Below are 23,809 nucleotides of genomic sequence, written 5' to 3'. Positions count from 1 at the left end.
ATCTTCACCTTCACCTGCTTCAGTATTGACAGCTATATCAATTTTTTACTGATTCTCAAATTATAATATCATATTAATATGACATACAGAAAAAAAAAAGGAAATATAGCATCGATGTTACCTTATTTGAGAGCGATTGGGTAGATCGGCCCACACCTCACAAAGGTTTAAACGGACCTCTATTGCACTGATTAACTGGCCTAACACGCAAACAGTTTGTGGGTGAATTGAGGAGCGAGAAGTACAATTAAAATAACGAAATTGAATGATATCGTACCTGGATTTAATTGAATGGAACAGTCATGATAAACTATTGGGATTTCGTGTCCCTTTGTTAGAATTGAAAGGAATTGTAACTGATATGAATTGAAAGGAACTTATTAGGATTGATTGCTATTGAAGACATCGTCGGATTCAATTGTAACGTCGCCAGAGGATGTCGCGCCGGTGACCTAAATTTAATTTAGCGGCGTCTCCCAATTTATTGTTAGCGGCGTCTTAAAATAGTGTAATTACCACTTTGTCCATCTAATATCTTTTATATGTAATATGGATATAGATAAATTAATAATATTAATATTAATAATTAATATTATGTAGATATATACTATTAAACCATTATATATAAAATAAAAACCCGTTGGGACCCGAACTCAATTTTCCTTTAACCAGTTCAGACCCGAACCAAAATTGATACCATTTTGACCCAAAATCATCGTTCTTGCCCAAACCATTCTTTTTTAACCAACCCGTTTTGAACCATATTCACTTTTCTTATAACCTGTTCTTACCTAAACCTGTTGACCTGTTTCCAGGCACGACCAGACCCGACCAACCTATTTTTTCCAACTTAAAGCCTTTTCTAACCCGAACCAAAATCGATGTTTTTTTTTAAATAGCCGGGTTTAACTCGAACTCATTTTGCTTATAACAGGTTTTGACCTAAACAAAATTTGATAATTTTTTTTAAATCCCGTTTTGACTGAACTTATTTTTATGTTAACCAGTTCAGACCCGAAACAAAAGTGATACCATTTTAACCGAAACTTATTTGACTTATAATGTGTTTCGACCAAAATCAAAATGATACTTTTTTAAGCAACCCGTTTTGAACCATATTCACTTTTCATATAAACCATTCTGAGTTAAACCAGTTCAACTTGTTACCATGCCCAACCAGACCAGCCCGCTTTATCCTATTCAAAACATGTGTTTAACCCATACCAAATTGATATTTTTTAATAACCCGTTTTGACCATAACTCATATTTCTTATAACACGTTTTATCTAAACCGGAACTCATATTATAAATAAATAACGTTTTGACCTGATCTCATTTTGCTTTTAACCAGTTTTGAATCAAACTAAAATTGATACCGTTTGACCCTAACTCAATTTTCATATAATCCGTTTTCACCCTAAACCAAAATTGATGCTTTTTAACGAACCCGTTTTGAACCAAATTTACTTTTCTTTTAACCTATTATGACAAACCTGTTTGAACCTGTTTGGTTTAGAGAAATACCAACACGAACAACGAGAAGCTAAAAAAACCAACACATAAACAAAATGGTCAGCTGAATTCAACACGCGGACTATACATGTGCCAGACGCAGCTAATCACTAGGCCATAAAAAACTTATGTTTACAGGAACATACTCGAACCTGTGTAAAAGCATACATGAAAACTTATACAATGCTAAGCATAATATTATAGGCTGGTTTAACCAAAAAAAGAAACACACCATGTTATTTGTTGGGAAGGAATCTAGCTGCAACATCTTCACTTGATGTGTAACTTGCTTGGCCCTTCATGCAGCTTTAAATATGCAAAACAAAAATATATAATCAAAAAATACGTCATATGAACATCAACGATGAGATAGTTTTTATCATTATAGGAAATGCATTAAATACATACACATAATTGATTCTGAGAGAGCGAAATCACCATGAAGTTACCCTGCACAATAACCAAGTTTTATCAACTAACTCAAAAGAAACATCAAAGTAAATAATATCACATGCATTACACATTTAAATACATTTAATATTACTCACTCCTTCATTGACAAGTGCATGTGAGACTTGGACAGTGGCAACATAAATCAAAACACAAAATTTAAATCTCAATTAGTTGAACACAATTGATGTATTCGGGTTTCATCAATTTGAATAAAGAAAGAGTAACATACTGAAATTTAAGGCGCCTTCCTAGCCTGAAATTGTTACTTGTTCTAAAATTTGACCAAATACACTTTCTTCAAGCTACACATCATCCACAACATAACTCACTACATAAAATGGATCAAACTGTAGCATTGCAACATTAAGACGTTGTGAAGTACCTTTCAAATCTAATCTGAGCAATACCAGAGATATTGAAATCAATGCAAAAATCCAAACCCAAATTTGGATTGGGTTGAAAGCATGCACATGAAATTAAATGAAACCCTATAATCAATTGAACCTAAAGAAAACCGGAGAAGATGAATACTTACCTGGTTTTTGTTTTGCGACAGTGGGACTGCAAACTTTGTCCATTCTTATAGCAGAGGGCTAGTGCAAAACTTAAACAACATGGTCGATTGAAATCATTAAAGATTAAATTTTCATGACCGATTGAATCCCCAATAGAATGATAAATGCATCAAAATATTAAAGGCATGTTATAACCTTCAATTAAGTTGTTAAGAAATAATGAATGTTAACTATCTAATAAATATATAATAATGTACATAATAAATATAACCAGAGATACATATAAACCTTTTGCTTTCTAAAGGGTTGAAGAGTAATCTTACCAATTGTGAAACTTCGTCAACTTGTACCAAATGCTTTAAAAATGTATCGAGGTGATGGGGAATTACTTTTCTTGCACAATTATGAAATGTCTGTCTTACCCTTGCCATGCAATTATGAAATTACTTTTATGCCCATCACTCATCCTTTATATATAAATATAGATATAGATAAACAACTTTCAGTGACGTATAATGCGTACTAACAACCTAAATTGTGTATGAAAATAATTGTAGTCATTTAATTCTTATTTTGGTATGGTTCCTTTTGATTTCCAATTTTCACTTAACTTCTTTCTAAACTCACATCTAAATGCTGCCTTAATTATTTACACTTTTGTCGTAGGTCATGCATGGACATCAAGCGTGAGAAGTTTGGTTATGAGGAGTGGGACTATGTAGGGGGTGTTGGTGAATATGAAGCTGTCATTGAATGCATGTATAAATATAGATATTATGTTGAGTAAATGCAGTGTGGGTTTCATTTTTTTTAATATGTATGTAGGAATATAAGTTGATGAGTTAATATTATTAATATGTGTTTAATAATGGTTATAATTTCTTAGAATGAGGGTAAAGGTGTGTTTACTGTAGGGTTGAATGGGTGTGAAATGGATATATTCTTCATTAGTGGTGATAAAGGAGGAAGAGTTTTGATGGTTAATCAAGTGAGCAATGTAACCAATGCATAATGTTAGGAGACCATGGGAGCAATCTAATGATCGCTCTCGTCAATATCCTCCCACCTTATTGTTGACAGCCGATGACGATGACAAGGTTGTGCACTTGCACACGTTGAAATTTTTGGCGGTACGTATTTCATTTCCGTGTCTATATGGTTGTTGGGATAATATATAGGTAACCAGCTTTGGTTAAAAAACAAGCTACTATATATAAGCTAACAAAGTTAATAGAAACATAATGAAACGCGCACTACTAGAAAAAATGCTTTTCACGACACGCGTTGAGTGTCATTAAATGGTACAGATGACATGCAAATGCATATAGTTAATGGCCCAGTCATAAACGAAAAATGACATGCACCCGCGTGTCATATTTAATGACACGCATTTATGACATGCATGTATGACACGCTTTTATTAAATTCATTTATGACACCAGTTTACGACCAGCACTTATGCGTGTCATCGTATAATAATTTTAATTTAATATTTTTTTTTATACATAATTACTAATTTTTATATTAAACACACCATTATAGAGCAAAACTATTCATTTCATTTCATAATTAGACATCGTACGTCAAAATATTACAAACATTCCCAAGTTATCAAAAATATTGGTTAATAGTCAATACAAATACATGCATCACTACCGGAAAGTAAACTATGCCGCATAACTCGACCATTCTTCCCGAACTGCATCAAAATCCAAATCCGTGTATTCCTCTTTGTCTTCCCCGAGCTAAGAAGAAAATTAAAAGAAGATAACGTTACCAGATTTGATTGAGTCAAAATGAATTGGGTCAAAATTACAAACCAAATCAAATTACAATCATAAAAAAACAAATAAACTACACTTACATTGTTCTTGATGAGTATGTCAAGTCCTTCACGGATGATCTCCTGCATGAAGTTTAACACATAATAACCACACTCGGTACTTCCCAGCTGAGTTGGACACTACACAGTTACAAATAGTAAAATATTGAAGCCCTATAATTAAGATTCTAGTGATTTATAAACAAGAATATAGTAGCTAGGGGTGTTCACGACCAGTTTTCGCGGTTTTTATGTCAAACCGTGAGCCAAACTGTTAGTAACGGTTTTAATTTTATACACCAAAACCAAACCGTAGAATCCTTAAACCGAACAAAATCAAACAGCTAGTAACGGGTTGGTTTCACGATTTAGGCTCGTTTGACCTTTATAATCTTAAGTGTATTGAATAGTATTCCATAAAATGCATGATATATATAAGAATTCAACTTGAGCGCGTGTGCAGGTCAACGCAGCAGCGCGTGCTGGTCAGTCTGCGCGCACAATCATGTCTATAAAATAGTTGACATAAAATAATGTAACAAAAAAATAAAAACAAACACGCGCCGACAGCACGGCCGTGCTGGTCTGCACGCGCTGGCTGCTCCCACGCACTGATCTGCACTCGCTGACAGCCTGCGCGCGCTGGTCTGCACCCGCTGACAGCCCGCGCGCTGGTATGCACGCGTTGAGAGCGTGCGCGCGCTGGTCTGAACGCGCTGACAGCTTGCGCGCTGGTCTGCACGCGCTGATAGCCTGAGTCGCTGGTCTGCACACGCTGATAGCCCGAGTCGCTGGTCTGCACACGCTGCCAGCATGTTAATTATATTTTTTTTGTTATATCGCAATTACATGTATAAAATATTTGAAATAATATAATTTAACAAAAACAAAAAAACACGCGCGCTGGTCAGTTTGTTAACACCACGTGCAGACCAACGAGCGCGCATGCAGATCAGCTCGTGCAGAACCAACGCGTGCAGACCAACGCGAGTTTCTGATTAGAACCTTATCTGTAAACAAACAAATATAGTTCTGGAAACAAACAATTATAAACACGCAATTATAGTTATAACCTTATCTGATCAGACCAGCGCGCGTGTTTGTTTATAACCTTATCTGTAAACACACAAATATAGTTATTGAGACAAAACAGAAAAACTTACAATTTTATTAACAATTTCTTGGACGTTAGAGTCGAAACCTCCGGATTTTCGTTCTCTTGCTTTTTTCCAAAACAACAATCTATCAATCTCCTCTTCCTCCTTTCCGGTTTCTTTCATCTAAACAATAGAAGTGGATTAACATACACAAATACAAATAAAATATTATATTATTTTAATACATACAATCTCTTCAGTGAGTCCGGCATATCCCTTCCTGCTTAACCGATGATTGTATAGTAATCACTTTACAGAATAATATTAAATCCAACCACCCATCAAAATGGACCTAAAAACACTAAAAAAAACAAATCTTGTGATCGTTTATTATGAATATAAAATATATAATTTTGACCTGCAAGTCTTGTTAAAGAAAGAAGCTTGGTTGCAATTTTGCAATAAATAACAATAATAATAATAATATCAAACAGACTGTTAATAAAACTGAATCATACCCAGAAAAATCTTGAAATCTATCAAAATTTTAGGTTTTTACAAACACCCAGAGTTTAAAATCAAGAACCCTTTTCAAGAACATGAAATAAATAAGAAAAATATGAACTTTATAGTGAAATGGAGTACCCGAATTAATTAGTGCGGTTCAAGTTCCTATAGCCCTAAACTATCATAATCTAGTCAAACCAGTTCAAAAAAAATTAAAAAACTCACTGTCGATTAAAACCTAGAAGATTATGAAACCAGAAATTAAAAGTAGAACAACGTAAAATTGAAGGAAGATACCTCACAATAGTTAAACTCTTGCAAATAATCCTTCAAAGAAAACGCAATTGTGTAGTCCAGGTGAAGAAGATCGATGGAGAAGATGATGTGGTGGTGGTGAAGCAGATGGATGAAGAAGCCGATAGGAATTGTTGTGCAGGACTATTTTGAGAGGGAATTGTGTTGTGAAAATTATTATAAGTGTGCAGGGCTATTGAGAAGAAATATGGGCGGGTCTTTATTTTTTTAATCTGGTTTCAACATGACTTGCAAATATGACACACAAGTTAGGTTTTTAAGTTTACGACAGTAAGTTAATGACACTCAAAAATATGTCATAAATATTTTAATTTTTGAAAAATATGACATTTTATTAATGACAGACACATTTGCGAGTCGTAAATCACTGCATGTCGTAGTGGGCATGTCATTAAAAGCATTTTTTCTACTAGTGGCAGGAGTTAAGAATGTGAGTAGTGGCTATAAAAATAATAATAGTAGTAACATACTTAAACCATAGACTTTTGTTCGGCAAGGCTATAAATAATAATATTAGTAACCTAGTGAATTAATTCGTGAAAGGTGTGTTCATATCAAATCCCTAATTTTTACTTTCCAAAATATTTTTATTAAACTTTCACAAACATAATAGTTATTTTCAAACTTATGTTAATTGTTTGTTTAAACAATTTTTATATGGTAATTTTGTCAACTTTGTTTTATTGTTCCATTAATTTCAATATTGGTAATATGGTCACTAATGTTTCTTTAAAAACTCTTTTTTGCTGTGAAGTCATAATGACCACATACGGAAAGTAAATGTAATCATCATTCACAAAAGAAAGGACACTCAAGGAATAAAACAAAAAACCATTTATGGCTTATTTACATGAGCCATTAAGTTAATTGAATCTTTTCATACATATTGTTTTATCCATTGATTTTACAAATTTTCAACACTACCAAAAGTGTTTTTATAAATTTCCAACACTTTCAAAAGTGTGCTTAGTTTAGTCCTAACTTTACACTATCATCTATTTCCTTAGCCCGAATCGCCTCAACTTTTCCTTATTACATCGTTCAAACCTTGAGAAATAGTGTATAGAGGGTATGATAAGTGGAGAAAATGGAGGTTGTTATTCATTGGTATGTATGTATGTATGTTTATGTAATAGAAGCACAAGAATGCACTCTATATAGGCTAACAAAGTTAATAGAAACATAATGACACATGGGAGTTAAGAATGTGGATAGTCATCATAATAATGATAATAATAATAATCTTAATAATAACACATGTAAACCCTTTTGTTTTCTAAAGGATTGAAGAGTAATGCCTCAAAAATTGAAGCTTCATAATGTTGTACTAAGAGCTTTAAGAGTTGATGGATACATTGACAAATTACTTTTCTTGTCCTATTATGAAATGTCGGTTTTGTCCTTCGCACACAATTATGAAAAGACGTTTGTGCCCATCACTCTTCCTTTATATATAAATATAGATATAGATAGTTATTAGTAAAATGACATAAATGCCTCTACAATTAACAAAACCACCTAACAAAGTTAGTGTTAGAGGCTACATGGTTACAAAATTTAAATATTTAGAGTTGAAATATCAAAAAAGTTATTTTTGTATGAAAGAGTAAATTGGTCTAAATAACGTGGATCAAAATTATACTTTACTTATATTTCTCCTTCTTTCTTATTCAACGTTATCAAATCATGACATAATTTATAATTGCTTTCTCCTTAATCATGCACTTGCATTTTTAAAGATACGTTTGAAGGGAATTATTATATTTATATAATAATAAAAAACTTTGGTGTCACTAAGTCCCGATTATGCTACTTGGCAGCACCTTAAAGGCATTTTGCTTTTTGTTTTCTTTTTTTTTATTTACTTTCGGTATCGTAACGAACACCGACCGAAAGTCAATAGTTTTATTGTGCCGGTATCGTAATGAATGTGACAGATACCAATCAAATTCGTGTAGACTCGCCGTATTTTCTTTTAATTCTGGTAATGTAACGAATGTAATAAAAACCGTGGCATTTGTTTTTTTTGCTTTAGTTCCGGTACAATAACAAACATGACCGAAAACCGACTGAATTTACGTAGATTCACCACCTCAATGTCTGGGTTCGACAACTCTCAGGTCTAACCAAAACCCGAGTTTTACCGACCAGCGCCAACCCATTGATCCATCTCCATTTTCATAAACTTTTTGGTTTTAATTTTGGTATCATAACAAATGTAACCGAAACCAATTGAATTCACATCAAATTAGCGCTTTGAACCGACAACGTTTCTGTTTTATCACCACACGGGTTCTACCAACCTACCATACGCAACACGCAGAGTAAAACACTAGTTAGTTAACATTTAATGAAAAATATAACATGTTGCAAGTAATATAATTATTAAAATCTTAAAGAATAACATTTAATGAAATCTATAATAGGTGGCAAGTAATATAATTAAAATCTTAACTATTCTTTATTTAAATAAAATGTTATTTTGTCTAGTTAATTAACAACCTAATTAGTAGTCTATATGAGTGGGCAATGACTTTACATCCATATGCATATCGATATGCATACATGGGTCTCTTTTACATATAATAGAGCATTGGCTTTTATCTTCCTTATTGCGTGTTTTTTTAGGAGTATTGACTTCATACAATCTAAACTACAGTAGAAACTCGATAAATTAATACTCGATTATCTAATAAACTCTCTAAGATAATATTTTTTGCTGGTTCCGACTCGGGGATAGGGTGCTAAATTAATAATTCGCTAAAATTATAAGATAATATATTTTTGATAATTTCTTTAGACCCCATATAAAATATAAATTAATAATTCCTTATATATAGCATATTACATGAATGATTTATGAATGTTTCTTGAAAAATGACTTAATTGTCTTTTGTTTTTTTGTTGAAATTAATTTCCCCTTGAATCTCGTCTCTAATTTTTCTTAGCATGGTAAGAACTTCTAGCAGGCCCGGTTTTTGGGCGGTGCGGCCCGTGCAGTGGCACGAGGCCCAAATTTCCAGAGGGCCCAGAGGTTTTATATTTTATTATACCTTGTTTGATATACATAGCTCAATAAAGATATAGCCCAATAGAAACCTTGTTTTATTTGCAGAGCCCAATATTCCAATAAAAACCACTGTACGTGAACGGACTCAATAATAAATCCATCATCAACAATTGCGACTGGATATTAAGCCACCGGGCACCGGAAATCAGGAATCGATCGAAGCCTCGATGGTATGTAACTATGATATTTATTACTTTCTTTTGCTAATAAATCTATCATCAACAATTGTGACTTGTGTGCTTGCAAAATCGTTTTTTATTATGTTTTGAAATTGACACAAAAGTGCTTTTGTCTTTTTGATGATGATTGTTGATTGTTGACACTTCGTTGATCAGTTTGAGATTTTTTATTTTATTTTTTAATTTCTTGAGTAGATGAATTGTTTTGTTTTGTTTTTTTTGCTAGTAATAATGAATGGTTAATATTTTTGTTTATGTCTAGAAATCATGCCTCCCATGCCCAAAACGTTAAGGGAGCCTCAAAATTCGCTTAAGTTTCATCGTTTTGATACACTAGTTTTGTTTTGTTTATTTTAAGGAATATGTCAGCTTTATTTTAAAACAGTTGTATTCGTTTTATGGTTTTTTGATATTTAATTGATGAATATATATTATAAAAAGGAGGCCCAAAATTTGTCTCGCACGAGACCTAAATTTTTTTTAGCATTCTCGGAGACGGGCCTGACTTTTGGTGTTGTTTTCTCATAGCTCAACAAGAAATTGTTCAATGTGATTGCATGCATTATATACAATAATTAAGTGGAAGCTTGAAAGGTGTTTGTAAACTAAATATTCTACTATAAATTAATAAAATATTAATTAATATATAAATTAATAATTATTAATTTATTGATTAATTAATAACTCTTTTAATTAATAAATTTTTGTGGTCCCAAGTGTATTATTTTACAGAGTTTCTACTGTATGTCCGATTGGTAAAAATAAGTCTCAGCTTTTGAAATGGCAAAATAAAATCCCAACTACGCATGTGGGTGCAAAACTAACGGAACTTAACCAGTTGTTAGTTCTTGTGACGTGGCAGCTGATTTGTCTCTTAACCGGCTGACGGGGATGATGACGAGGCCGCTGAGTTGTCATTAATTAAAAAAACATTTTACTAAAACCACTTGGATAATGGCATGATGGATGAAATAAATCGATCTGTTAACATAAATGAAGCCCTAATTTCTTCAATCGATCGCTCACCCTTATTATCACCTCAATCAACTGATTGTTCCAAGCCCTAATTTCTTCATTTCTTTTTTTTTTTCACTCCAAACCCTAACAACATTGATCTTCAATGGGTGATAACATTATCATCGACTTCAAGATAGGTGGGAAATTTGAGGTCGAACCTCCGAAGCTAAGGTATGTTGTGTAAGGCCCCGTTACCGGTAACCCTACTTTCGTGTTGGATTTACTCATAAACACAGTTCTAAATATCAGAGTTAATTAAAACATTTACGCGGAATATAAAACTTTCATAAAACTTTACATAATTCATAACTTGTCTCAAAACATCCTTTGTCTTTCAACATTAAAGCATTAAATTAAAACATCATAAGTCTTCAGATGCCAGATTCTTGTTCAGTGCCACGTGTCTCCTCAAGCGAGCTGCCTCATCCTACTCACCTGCGTGCATACTAAAAGTCAGCTACGCTGAGTGAGTTCTAGATAATCACATAATCATACCATTCACATAACATTATATTCTTTCATTCATACTTTTATACTTTCATACTTTCATACTTTCTTACATTCATACTTTCTTACTTTCATACTTTCTTACTTTCTTTTGTATTAACTTACTTTCATATCTTATGTTATAAAGAGCATTACGCCCTACATTCATCGAGTATTATTAGGGCTCGGTACCCTCTTTCCTCGAGTATTATTAGGGCTCGGTACCCTCTTTCCTCGAGTATTATTAGGGCTCGGTACCCTCTTTCCTCGAGTATTATTAGGGCTCGGTACCCTTCTTCCTCGAATATTAGTAGGGTTCGGTTCCCTAGTTCTCGAATATTAGTAGGGTTCGATTCCCTCTTCGTTACCATACAACCATACGTCATACCTCGAGTATTATTAGGGCTCGGTACCCTTTTCGTAACCATACAACCATACATTATCATTTCTTTCTTCTATTATCTCTATCATGTTCATACACATAAACATACATAACATACTTACCTTATACATAGCGTTACAACCTGACAGTACGTGCAATATCCGAAGATCGTTCACGTACCATCAAGCAATCATTCATACATATCACATCATTCACATAAGGCATACACTTATCTCTTAGGATAAGCGTATTAACAAACATATCGAGTATGCACACAGCCCCGAAAACATAACACATAAATGGGGCTAGAAACTCACCTGAACACGGTTACGTTCTCCGTTGATCGTAATCCCTTTCTTCAGTTGTGCACGGCTGACTGTATAACAAGTATACATATCAATTTAACTATCACTACTTATAACATCTTTCTAGTCTTAATTACTACCCACAACGAACGGGGGTCCGGGGGCAGCGCCCCTGGCAGCGGGGTCTAGGGGCGGCAGCCCCTAGCAGGGTCCAAGGGGCAGAGTCCCTGGCTGGGGTCGAGCTGCCAGGTCAGCTTGGAAAAATTTTATTTCCATTAACTGTCTTAACACATTTTCCATTAGGTTTTTAATTTATTTTCTAAACGAACTTCACTTCAGGCGAAGTTAAACCTCGGGCGAACTTGGCTTCAGGCGAAGTTAAACCTTAGGCGAACTTGGCTTCAGGCGAAGTTATCCTTAGGCGAACTTGGCTTCAGGCGAAGTTATCCGTAGGCGAAGTTATCCTTAGGCGAACTTGGCCGTAGGCGAAGTTATCCTTAGGCGAAGTTACGCTTGAAGGCGAAGTTACGCTTGAAGGCGAAGTTCATCAGGCGAACTTAATCTTGCAGGCGAAGTTATCGCGCTGCAGATCTGTTTGCCCATAAATCCTTCATTTCTTAGCCAAATAACTCGATTTTGGTACCCACGGAATCGTATGATCAGCGCCTACAAATCCCAACCATCAAATCGGCCTAAAATCGACGTTTTAGGGGTCCGATTTGGGCAGTTTGGGTTTCGGGTCCGGTTAACCCATCCAATCCTAACCATTTTCAGTAATATTAGCTTTGTTGGATTTGCTCTTACCTTACCAACTCAGATCTATCAACAAAATCTCGGGTCTCGGCTTCGAATCTTGACCGGTTGGAATGTGTGTGTTTTGAGTGTGTGAAGAAATAGATGTAAATGAAGATATTTTTGGGATTTTGGGGGTATTTATATCCCTGAAATCTCATTCTTATTTAACCCATCTCAATTAATCCACGTCCAAGACCCGCTCCCTACCCGATACCAATTAATTACGCGAAATCACTAAACATAACTTCCTTTATTCATCATTAAAATTTTTAGGATGTTACATGTTGCTAACGTAAACATTACTTGATTAGAGTTAGATATTGATAAGCTATCCCTTTTTGAGATACTTGGTTATGCAATGGACTATGGTCCATATGAAAAGAAGGAAGATTTGTGGTTGTACGCTATGATACCCTGTGATGGACATGTAAACTTGTTGAATAGTGAGAGTGTAGTGCATCATGGATGAGAAAATTATAAATAGTATGTTATTAACTAAAAACTAGACACTTGTAATAGAAAATTATAAACAATTTTTAATATATTTATTATGAACTACATTATACATTTTTTGATAAACAAATTTTTAATAACATTGAGTGTATGTTTACACATTTCTTTATTCTATTTTCTTTTTTAGAAATGATACGAAACATAATTTTCAGTTATCCAATGCTATTTTATTTTCTTAAAACCAATTAAAATATATGTTTTAATTAAGATGTGTATACGAATCAATATATGTTAATTAGAGGCGAAAGATATTTCTCCATTATTTTTTTTACTTATATTTGGTTTACTCAATTTATATTGTTTTCATACTTAGCAACAAAATTCACAAATTTAGTTGTGGTCCATATAAAAAATCAGTTTTTTGGTTTTTAAGTAAGATCATACAAATAATTTTTTATGTGTTAATTTAAACTAAAATTTTCATAAACACATTATGCTAAATAAAATCAAAAAGACCAAAATTATTTTGACTCATAGATTGGTTGTAAAAGTCGGTGTGTCAATAATGTTACTTAAGAATATGGATCAAAAGAACGGTTTGTGTAATGGAACTAGATTTCGAGTAATTAATTTGGGTAGACGTTTTGTTGAAGTAAAAGTTATTTCAGGTACAAATACTGGTTATCACACTTATATAATTCGTTGTGGTCTAACACCTTCAGATAATAAACTTTCATTTAAATTGAAGAGAAAGTAGTTTTTTTTCCGGTTGTAGTTTGTTTTGTAATGACCATTAACAAAAGTCAAAGTCAATCTCTAGCAAGAGTTGACATATATCTCAGAGACCCAGTGTTTACACATAGACAACTCTATGTAGCTTTATCAAGAGCGGAGACTAGTGTTAAAATTCTTATATTAAACAAGGAAGACAAAGTTACAAATAAAGAATAAATATGGTTTATAAGGAAGTCTTTATAGTAGCTTATGAATTTTACATTTTTAAGTTTTGATTATGTTTTCAAAGATAGTATTTTGAATGTTATTTGGGTTTATCTTTGTATTTCACAATCATTTGTTTCGTACCAATATTATTTACAACTTAAAGTATGTTGTCACCCCGAATAACATATAAAAACTTATGTTGTCCTTTCAAATGACATGTGTTTGTTCGAAAATTTCAATATTTCCACCCGTGTCGCACAGGGTTAATAACCTAGTTGAACTATATATTATAGGAAACCTAATAGCTACAGTACTAAGGGACTTTTTAGGAATTTCACTTTAAAAACAAAATGAGCCCACATCTACGTTTCTTCTCCACCCCATGCCAAGCAAAAACTTTTTTATTTCTTCATCGGAAAGGAACTGATAGGGAGAGAGCAAGAGGGCAACAAACGCCCTAGATTATCTGAGGCGGCGTCTCATCGGAGACAGGTGGTGTTGGTGGTTCAGAACTCATTCCCCTTTGATTCGTTTGTTAAGCAACTGGTGGTTGAACAGGTGTAAATAACGGTTGGTTCGGTCTTCACTTCAAGGTTCCGGCGACCATTTTTGGTTCCCATGAGCTTCTCAGTTTCCGATGAGATCTACACACAATGGCCGCTACCATATCTGTTAATTCTGTTGTGCATGTCACTCATACGCACAGAGGTGGCCCAACCATTTTGATGGCCTAAAACGAATAAAATATTCAGGGCCTTATTAAAAAAAAACATAACGTGTTTCTACTGTTTAATTTTTATATATTTAGCTTCACCATTTAATTAATTAGGTGAATAAGTTAAATATAAGACCAAAATAGTTTCATTTATCTTTTGACACTTTATTCTATAACATAAGTTTCTGCATGACAATTTTAGTTTGTCTCTTTGAAGAAACCAAACAAAATATAAATGTTTTAAAATACGACATGAATATAACTTGATTGAAAGGTATTAAAAAATTTTGTGGATAACACCATATACATTGAACACTTTCAATATGAGCATTGACAATTGTAATATTCATATATCATCCTAATTTTATAAAATAACAAATTCATAACTAATATAATGTTAAAATTTAATTTTTCTTAACTCAATATTTTGGATGGCATTGACAATTGTAATATTCATATATCATCCTAATTTGATAAAATAACAAATTTATAACTAATATAATGTTAGAATTTAATTTTCTTAACTCAATATTTTGGATGCAACTGAAAACTAAATGCAGGATTAATCTTTATTATAAGAAAAACAAAAAGTATTTAAAGCGTTAGCTAAAATTATTGAATTAATCTTTTTCCTAGAAGAATAAATGTTGGATTTGAGCCAAAAACTAGATTTAAGTAGGGGTGTTCAAAATTTGATTCGAATTCGAAACATTTGAAATTCGACACGATTCGAATTCGAATATAAATATTCGAATTCGAATTCAAAATATTCGAATTCGATTCGATTTGATTCGTATTCGAGTATAGTAATCGAATACGAATCGAATACGAATTCATGATTTTTTATTCGATTCGATTCGAAATTCGAATTCAAATTATATAATACATTAATATATATTTAAGTTATTAATTTTGGTCAAATCCGTAAATAATAAATGTTCAAAACATAATAAGCCCAATAACCCATACTGATATTTCTTAATTTTGCTAATACCTAATTTTGAACTTATTATCATGTGGTATTGTTGCTACTTTAAACTTATATTTATGTGTTTTACATTGATGATTATGGTTTTTTGAAGTTTTTGACATATGTGAACTTGAATCAATTCGAATTTATTCGAATTCGAGTTTCAAATACGAATAGAATCGAATTTCGAATATGGGAGATCATACGAATACGAATACGAATTGAATAATCCAACTTTTAAACGAATACGAATCGAATACGAATAGTAGCAAAAAAAATAAATTATTCGAATTATTCGATTAACTTGAAAATTCGTTATTCGATTCGATGAACACCCCTAGATTTAAGAGAGATATTGACGAGATTTGATCCCTGGTGGCCCAAAACAAAAGAATAACCCTTAACCACTACTCCAAAGCCATTTCGTTTAAACAGGGTTCAACTTTAAAAGTCTATATATAAAATATAAATTTCTTTATATTTCTTAAAATTGGGGTCTCAAAATTTTATTGGTCTAAAGCCTTTGCTTTAGTTTCTAACATAAACGGGTCGGCCCTGCATACTCACATGAAGAAGAGATATGGTAGACTATATAGAAATGAGAAATTATGATTTCTAAGAATCCAATTTAGAAACAAAAGGGACAAACGACGGATTTTAACATAATTCTTTTGGGATGGGCTTTTTACGGACTTAAGTGACAGGAAATGTGTTAAAAGGGCTTAAGTAACGTGTTTGAAATGGGGCCGTTACAATGTGTTTTGGTATTCGGGCTGTTACGATGTGTATGTATATCCGTGTTTTGATATTCTGGTCTATTGCCAAGTTCCCCGTGCAACATGCATGGAGAACATCTAGTTCAACTTATGCACCAATGTGTTAAAAGTAATATAAATAAGTGTGTTAAATGTGTATTGATATTGATGTAGTATCTAAATGCCACAACTGAATTAATGAACGCTATTGTAGCTCATCATTACGAAGGATCTCGTGCGCAACACTCCTAAGACAGTCAATACGTTGACATGTAGTACACTAATAGTCACATACCTTATGGTTGAACACTCGAACGTCTCATTTAATGGGCCCAACCAATGTTGTTGAGACCGGATCGGTCCGACCGGGATTCGGTTCATTGACCGGACCCGGTTCTATGCAGTTCGCTCGATTTCCAAAATACTGGTCGGTCCGACCGGAAAACCGGACCGATAGAACCGGTATTCTATAAAAAATAATTATTTTTTGAAATATCTTTTTTTTCCAGCATCTTTAAAGCAAAAGCCATACTGCCGCGCTGTCTGATCCGGCTATGAAAATATTGGGCCCAACTACCATAGTCTGCAACATTATATATACAACATTAAAACCTAGGGTAAAGCATTGTATGACCATAACTCCATACGCATTTGCAACCCTATACTCACCCTCGCAAGGCCTTTCACGAAAAACATAAACCCAATGTGACAAAGAAACCAGTTTTCTGAGTTTGCAGAGCGAAACCGATCTTATATACACTTAGAAGTCTGTCTTCCCAAACTCTACTTTCACATATGTATCAATATCTTACATTTATGCATAAGTTTAGAAACCATATACCATGAAGTAAAGATATTATAACTTATATGTTAAGATCATAAATTATCAAACACGGAATCGTAGTTTATCAACAAATATATAATAAGATAAATGAATGCATTTTAGGAAAAAACACAAACTATGCATTTTAGGTATTATTATTATTATTATTAACTTATCGAAACCGGTCCGGCTTGACTAATAAAAGTCAAAACCAGTTTATGATTGGTTTTGGTTGAAACCGGTTTCTTGACCATGTTACGTTTGGTTTCGGTTCGGGTTTTGATCGGTTTTGGTTTGGATTTTGACCTATTTTTGCCCGGCTTTGATGGAGAAAACTACAATCCGGTTCCAAACTTACGGTTATCAGTCGGTTCCAAACCGGTTTTTACATAATCGATTTCGATTCAATTTTCAAGTCGATTTAGTTAACTGGTTTATTTGTCATCTCTCATTCTTTTTAATGTTATTATTATTATTATTATTATTCCCAAATCTTGAATGTGAGCTCACCGATATTGACCCTATTTCCATTTAATTAGAAATCGGCAACTCACCCTCACCTTCACCTTCTCTATCGATATCTGCTTCGTTACAATCAGCCTCATTTCTTTCATTTCAATTCAATTTCTGATAATAATAATAATAATAATAATAATAATAATAATAATAATAATAATAATAATAATAATTTTGTTTATATTTAATGGGTGTCGAGGGTGAATCAACAACACAAGCTGCGGCCGATTTGATCAATCTGAACATCCGATGCTCCAACGGCAACAAGTTCTCGGTGCAGGCCACCCTCCGATCAACCATCGCCGACTTTAAGGATCTTTTGGCTCACAATTGCGATGTTCCCGCCAACCAACAGAGGCTCATTTATAAAGGACGAATCTTGAAGGATGATCAAACCCTAGATACCTACGGTAATTGCCCTTTATTTTGGTGGGTGGGTTTGATTTGTTGGTGTTGTTGAATTTGTTATGTCAATGATTATGTTATATAATTGTTTATAAAGGAAGAGTCTTGAAGGATGATCAAATCCTAGATAGCTTTGGTAATTTTTTTTAATTAATTCATTTTTGGTTTTAGAATGCTAAGATTGTTAGTAATTTTGATTTGTTGATGATTATGTTATGTAATTGTTTATAAAGGTGTACATTTATCGTACGAATTAGGTTAACTTGTAATTTGCTAGATTTAATGTATCGGGTCTTAACCTAATTCCGGAAATCTTGTTTTTTGCAAAAAATGTATATGAAAATTGGGTTTTAATAATTTAAAGGCGATTCCGGTAACGTAATAATGAAAGATTTACACTTGATTTACTCCCACAAGGAAACTTGCAAGTGAAATGAGTGGGATTAAGTGTAAATCTATGATGATTATGCTACCGGGATTGGCTGTGGCAGCTAAAGTTAAAGTTAATATTTTTGTTGATCAAAAGTCAAATTGCCGGTATGAATTGTTATATTAAAATCCATTTTTCAAACTATATATAAATAGATAGGAAAATTGGATTTTTATAAGATTTAGGGCTACATGATTTATCATACGAATTAGGTTAACTTGTAATTTGTTAGCTTTTACGTAACGATGCTGTATAAAATCTTGTTTTGGGGAAAAAAATAATAATAAACGCGCGAATTGGATTTTAATAAACCAAACTATTAACTAACCGGCAATTTAACCAATGATGCTAGCAAGAGCAATTTCCGTAATTTAATAATTAAAGATTTGTACTTGATTTACACCCGGTTTAGCTTACAGTTTTGATTATGAACAAAATGAGGAAACTTTATAATCGAGTGGAAATTAAGTGTGAATTTATGATGATTATGCTGCTGGTGTTGTCTGTGGCAGCTAAAGTTAAAGTTAAGAGTGTCATTGGCCAAATTGCTAGTATAGTTTATTTCATCAACCGGTATATGTATAAATAATTTAGTTGTTTACATCTTAACGCGAGTTTTATATAGGCCTGCAAGCGGATCACACAATTCACATGGTGCGTGGTTCTGCACCAGCAGCAGCACCCCCTAGTGCACCGGCTGCTGCACCTCCTGCTCAAGTTGCTGCTCCCAATGTAGCCGGTGCCGGTGCTGGTGCAGGTGCAGGTGCACCTAGTGCATCTCTGTTTCCCGGGCTTGGTTTGGGTGGACTATCTGAATTTGACCAAGTCCAACAGCAGCTAACTCAAAACCCAAACATGATGAGAGACATGATGAACATGCCAGCAATTCAGAACATACTAAATGACCCGGAAGTCATGCGGAGCATGATAATGAGCAATCCTCAAATGCGTGACATCATCGACCGTAACCCTGAGCTGGCTCATATTCTGAACGACCCCGCAATTCTTAGACAGACGCTCGAAGCAGCTAGAAACCCGGAGCTTATGCGCGAGATGATGCGTAACACCGACCGTGCTATGAGTAATATTGAGTCGTCCCCCGAGGGGTTTAACATGCTGAGACGGATGTATGAAAATGTTCAAGAACCGTTTCTTAATGCCACCACAACGGGCGGGAATGATCCCGGCTCAAACCCGTTTGCAGCTTTACTTGGTAATCAGGGTGCTGCTGCTAACACACCTTCAGCAACGGGCCCTGAAACTACTGCTCCGGGCTCTGCAGCTCCTAATTCTAACCCGCTTCCCAACCCGTGGGGTGCTACTACAGGTAAGATCTTAGGGCATGTTTGGCTTGCAGAATCTTGCAGAATTGATATTCAAGATTTCTACTTTTTTTTGGCAGATTCTGTTTGTCAAGACACGGAATTTAAGATTTTATTTCTTGGCCTGTATTACGTTCCAGTTTCTTTGACCGATTTACAAACCAAATCGTATATAATAAAGAAACCGTTCCAATATCTTGGACAGATTTACAAATACAAACTGAATCGAATATAACAAATCTAACAAAGAAACGGTTGAAAGATTCCGACTTTTTTGACAGATTCTGTTGTCCAGAAACATACTGCAGACCAAACCGCTCTAATCTTTTTTTTTTAATTGTAAGATGCGTTATTGTGTGCTGAAATTTGTATGCTGAAAATTTTAGGTGCGGTGCCAGCAAATGCGGCTACCCGAGCACCAAATGTGTCAGGGTTAGGTGGACTTGGTCTACCTGGGTTAGACCGTCCGTCTAACATGCCCGACATGAGTCAGCTTTTGCAAAACCCTGCTATATCTCAGATGATGCAAAGCTTGCTTTCCAATCCCCAATATATGCAGCAGGTATGTACATATGATTATTCAAATATTTAATGTTTTAACTAGTTTTTACAATTCTTTTTAAAAATCAATTTTATGAATTTGTAGATTGTGAACCAACACCCTCAACTACGCAGTTTGTATGATTCCAACCCTCAATTTAGAGAGATGATGCAAAATCCAGAAATACTTCGTCAGTTAACTTCACCTGAGATGATGCAGGTAATCAACGGGTGATTTTATGTGCTTTTTAACAGTTTGACCGGTTTAAAGTTAAGTTTGACTTTAACCTCATTTTTACAGCAAATGATGTCTGTACAGCATCTGTTTCCTCAGCTTAACCCGCAGCAATCCGCTCTGTAAGTAGTTTCATTCGAATATTTCACGAGCATTATTAGTTTTTATTTTTTGTTTAAAACGCCACTTCTTTTTCAGGGATCCTACCCAGACAGGTGGTACAGGACCTGGTGCAGGTGGTGCTGCTACAGGTAAAAACATCCTACTTCTAATAATTTTATTGCGGTCCTGGTTTTGTGTAATATTGTTTCGTGTTTATAATTTCAGAGTTGGACATGTTAATGAACATGTTTGGTGGGCTTGGAGCTGGTGGTTTGAATGTTCCAAATGTGCCCGATGGTAAGGCATTAATTTTATCTAGAAAATATATATTTATGAAATAGCAGACAGCCTTAATAAAACTGGTTTTTTTAATGTAGTGCCGCCAGAGCAACGTTATGCGACACAACTATCACAGCTTCAAGAAATGGGGTTTTTTGATACCCAGGAGAATATTAGGGCGTTGCAGGCTACTTCGGGCAATGTTCATGCTGCTGTCGAGAGGCTTTTGGGTAACTTTGGCCCGTGATGTTTCTTTTGATCAATTATCTAGTGATATAACCGGGATTGTAATATGATCGGTTTTAAAGGATTCTTTATAGACAGATGGATTTTTTTTTCTTTTTCTTTTTCTTTTTTGGTGTTTTTATTGTGCCAACTGATTACATAGTTTATTGCTGTTCTTTGAAATACCTCTGTTTTGCAAGATGCCTGTCTCCTTGTCATTGTTTATTGGTAATTTTGTAGATAGATGTGTTGTTCAGGATTTCAAATGTTTTTGTGGGTGTATATTTTTATAGGATCAAGTGATTCTATATATCCCCGCATGTCTGTAATATCATATAAATTGTTTGAAGTTTAAAAGTTATAAATAAGTCCCATTTGATATGTGCAAATAATCGAGAATAACACTTTTATCATATCATACGAGTGGTATATGCAGCGTAAGATATGTGTAAAGTGTTAGACGTCATGTATAACTACGCGTCAACTCTCCTTAGCATGTGTATTGTGATATTTAAGGTTTACTTTTTTGGTCATATAAGTTTCTATATATGGGTAATTGCGTATCCTGTTATTTGTACCTTTGCAAGAAAAACTGATTTTGAGAATGAACTTTCATCAAAGCGTCTAAACTTGGATAATCGTATCCGCTTTTATGTTCAATCAAATCAGATTTACACTAGCCCTATGTGAATGAATCATGTTGCATAATGCTCATACCACACATAAATGAGTTATTTACAGTGAGTTTCTTACAAAGGAGAAAACAAGTCTGTTACATGTTAGCATGTGACGTGGAACACGAATATTGATTTGCATAATAACATGGTTGGAAGATCTGTTTTTGTCTGGATTTTTGAATTGGGGACCAACCCTATACAGATTTAGCCCAAAGGGAAGTCGAGAAGGTCAACGGACCCGGACCCTATAATTGTTAAAAAAAGTATAATGTCGATGTGCAAGACGCTTTTGGTTTTTATGGCGTTCAGCAGCACTCCAATGCTGATATGCAAGACGCTTGCATCAATTAAATGAAGTGAAGTTCGTCCTTTTGGAACAAATATACGAGTAACATTAAAACTGTAGATTTGTTATTTAAGTTTTCTCTCCAGTTAATCTTTGACTGAATGTGATACAATAGCAGAATTTTCTAACAAATCTGTTGCGGTTTATATGTAACAGTTTACTTGTAAGGTAGCAAACAAAACAAAATAAATAAAAATGCTTTCATAAACAATGAAACATAACTTGATTCGATTCGAACTGAGAAACGTTAATGGAGATTGCATGGCCAGAGACGCATGCGAAAGAAATCGGAAAAAAAAACTTATACCAATCCTTCGATAGCAAATATTTAAACAAGGATGGATCTATTATTTATCCAAAGAAAACTTAACAATTAATTCAAGATATCCGACGCCACCATAGAGTTGGAGTAGCTAGACTTAATTGGAGAAATATGTCACAGACCAGATGTTTGATGATCGTTTTGGTTGCTTGTGCTAGAACGCTTGGGTTTGCTGAATAGTCCTTGGCTTCAGTGGGAAAGGGTAGTGTACATGTCTAGTTGTGCTTGCACGACGAATGTATCGTTGGTCGCAAGCTGTTGCCACTCGCCTGACGAAACGAGTGAACCCTAATCATAAGCGGATGGATTGGGTGGCTTTCGGGCGCTACACAGACTCTAAAAAGATTGCTCCGTGACCAATAGATTAATTCATTGCCAACAAAATTCCTTTGGTATAACCTGGTTAGTTATTTATAGAATAGACTCACACAACAAAGTTCCATTCAATCACATGTTATGTTCCCCAATTTGTCATAAACAGAAGCAATTCTTATTATCTTATGTTAGTTTGAGAGTTACTAGACATTGACAGTATTGTATTATTTTTATCATTATGTTAGTTGGAGAGTTATTACAATTATAAGATGGTGGCATCTTAATTCTTGACAATCACCAAACTATACACATTGTCTGAAACTAGCAATTGGGCCCGCGCTACGCTGCTGGGTTTGCAAGGTTTTAACATGATTGACATGTGCGCGTGAAGAGATTTTTCATATCACTATAAACACACTACAATTGACAGAAGAATAATTCTACCAAAACCCACTCTAACCTGAAACTGTTTTGACTCGAACCAAAATATGTGACCTATTCTGACGCGACATGTTGCCCGACCTGACCCGACCAATACTTAATATTAAATACCAGGCGTATTATTAAAAGAAAAGATATTTAAACTAAAAATATTGACTGAAACTAATTAACAAATATTAAAATACTATCCATTAAGTATTGTACCTGATCGATATAATACTGTAAAACTCTTAAAATCAAAAAACTTTTAACATGTTCTTGTTGGCTTCTGTTTCGAAGTAATCACTTATTTATTCTAAATAACTAAAAATTTACACCTTCACAAAAATATACAATATACATCAATCTATCCCCACAAGACAAAAAATATATAGATAATACCAATACGAATCATTATACCTTTAGGTTTTTGGTGAGTCAGTTTACATCATCTTTAACATGATTCGTTGACCGATGACGCAAAGGTTGTTGACCATAGCGATACGGTGAGTGTGGGCTCGAGTTCTGTATCCTACGAACTTTTGGCTTTTCTTTGACATC

The 23,809-nt window shown here is 34.1% G+C and overlaps 1 protein-coding gene across 3 annotated transcripts; it reads left to right on the top strand.

Annotated features, from left to right (window-relative positions):
• The first annotated feature begins 17,786 nt into the window (after positions 1 to 17,786).
• On the top strand, positions 17,787 to 21,367 carry LOC143591459 (ubiquitin domain-containing protein DSK2a-like). 3 transcript variants are annotated; one of them, XM_077071659.1, is made up of 8 exons: positions 17,787 to 18,040; positions 19,091 to 19,792; positions 20,174 to 20,349; positions 20,434 to 20,547; positions 20,629 to 20,684; positions 20,761 to 20,792; positions 20,890 to 20,961; positions 21,042 to 21,367. In XM_077071659.1, exons 1-8 carry the CDS (start codon positions 17,818 to 17,820, stop codon positions 21,188 to 21,190), a joined length of 1,524 nt encoding a protein of 507 aa, XP_076927774.1. In that variant the 5' UTR covers positions 17,787 to 17,817; the 3' UTR covers positions 21,191 to 21,367. The 3 variants fall into 3 exon arrangements, with proteins under 3 accessions (XP_076927774.1, XP_076927773.1, XP_076927772.1); XM_077071658.1 differs by having other exon boundaries at positions 20,761 to 20,798; XM_077071657.1 differs by having other exon boundaries at positions 20,761 to 20,813.
• Positions 21,368 to 23,809: the final 2,442 nt, after the last annotated feature.

This window comes from Bidens hawaiensis, unplaced genomic scaffold (assembly GCF_021521415.1).
Source record: "Bidens hawaiensis isolate Kalapana, Puna unplaced genomic scaffold, B.hawaiensis_p1.1 tig00039679_1, whole genome shotgun sequence".
In the NCBI taxonomy this organism is placed as follows: domain Eukaryota; kingdom Viridiplantae; phylum Streptophyta; class Magnoliopsida; order Asterales; family Asteraceae; genus Bidens; species Bidens hawaiensis.
Note: the sequence above shows the minus strand (reverse complement) of the source record. Positions and strands in the feature narration are given on the sequence as shown.

Excerpts from the sequence above, each read along its gene's own strand:
- LOC143591459 (XM_077071657.1), top strand. The coding sequence starts at position 17,818 with ATGGGTGTCGAGGGTGAATCAACAACACAAGCTGCGGCCGATTTGATC. Across the intron at positions 18,041-19,090 it reads TCAAACCCTAGATACCTACG|GCCTGCAAGCGGATCACACA; the intron begins GTAATTGCCCTT and ends AGTTTTATATAG. Across the intron at positions 19,793-20,173 it reads CCCGTGGGGTGCTACTACAG|GTGCGGTGCCAGCAAATGCG; the intron begins GTAAGATCTTAG and ends TGAAAATTTTAG.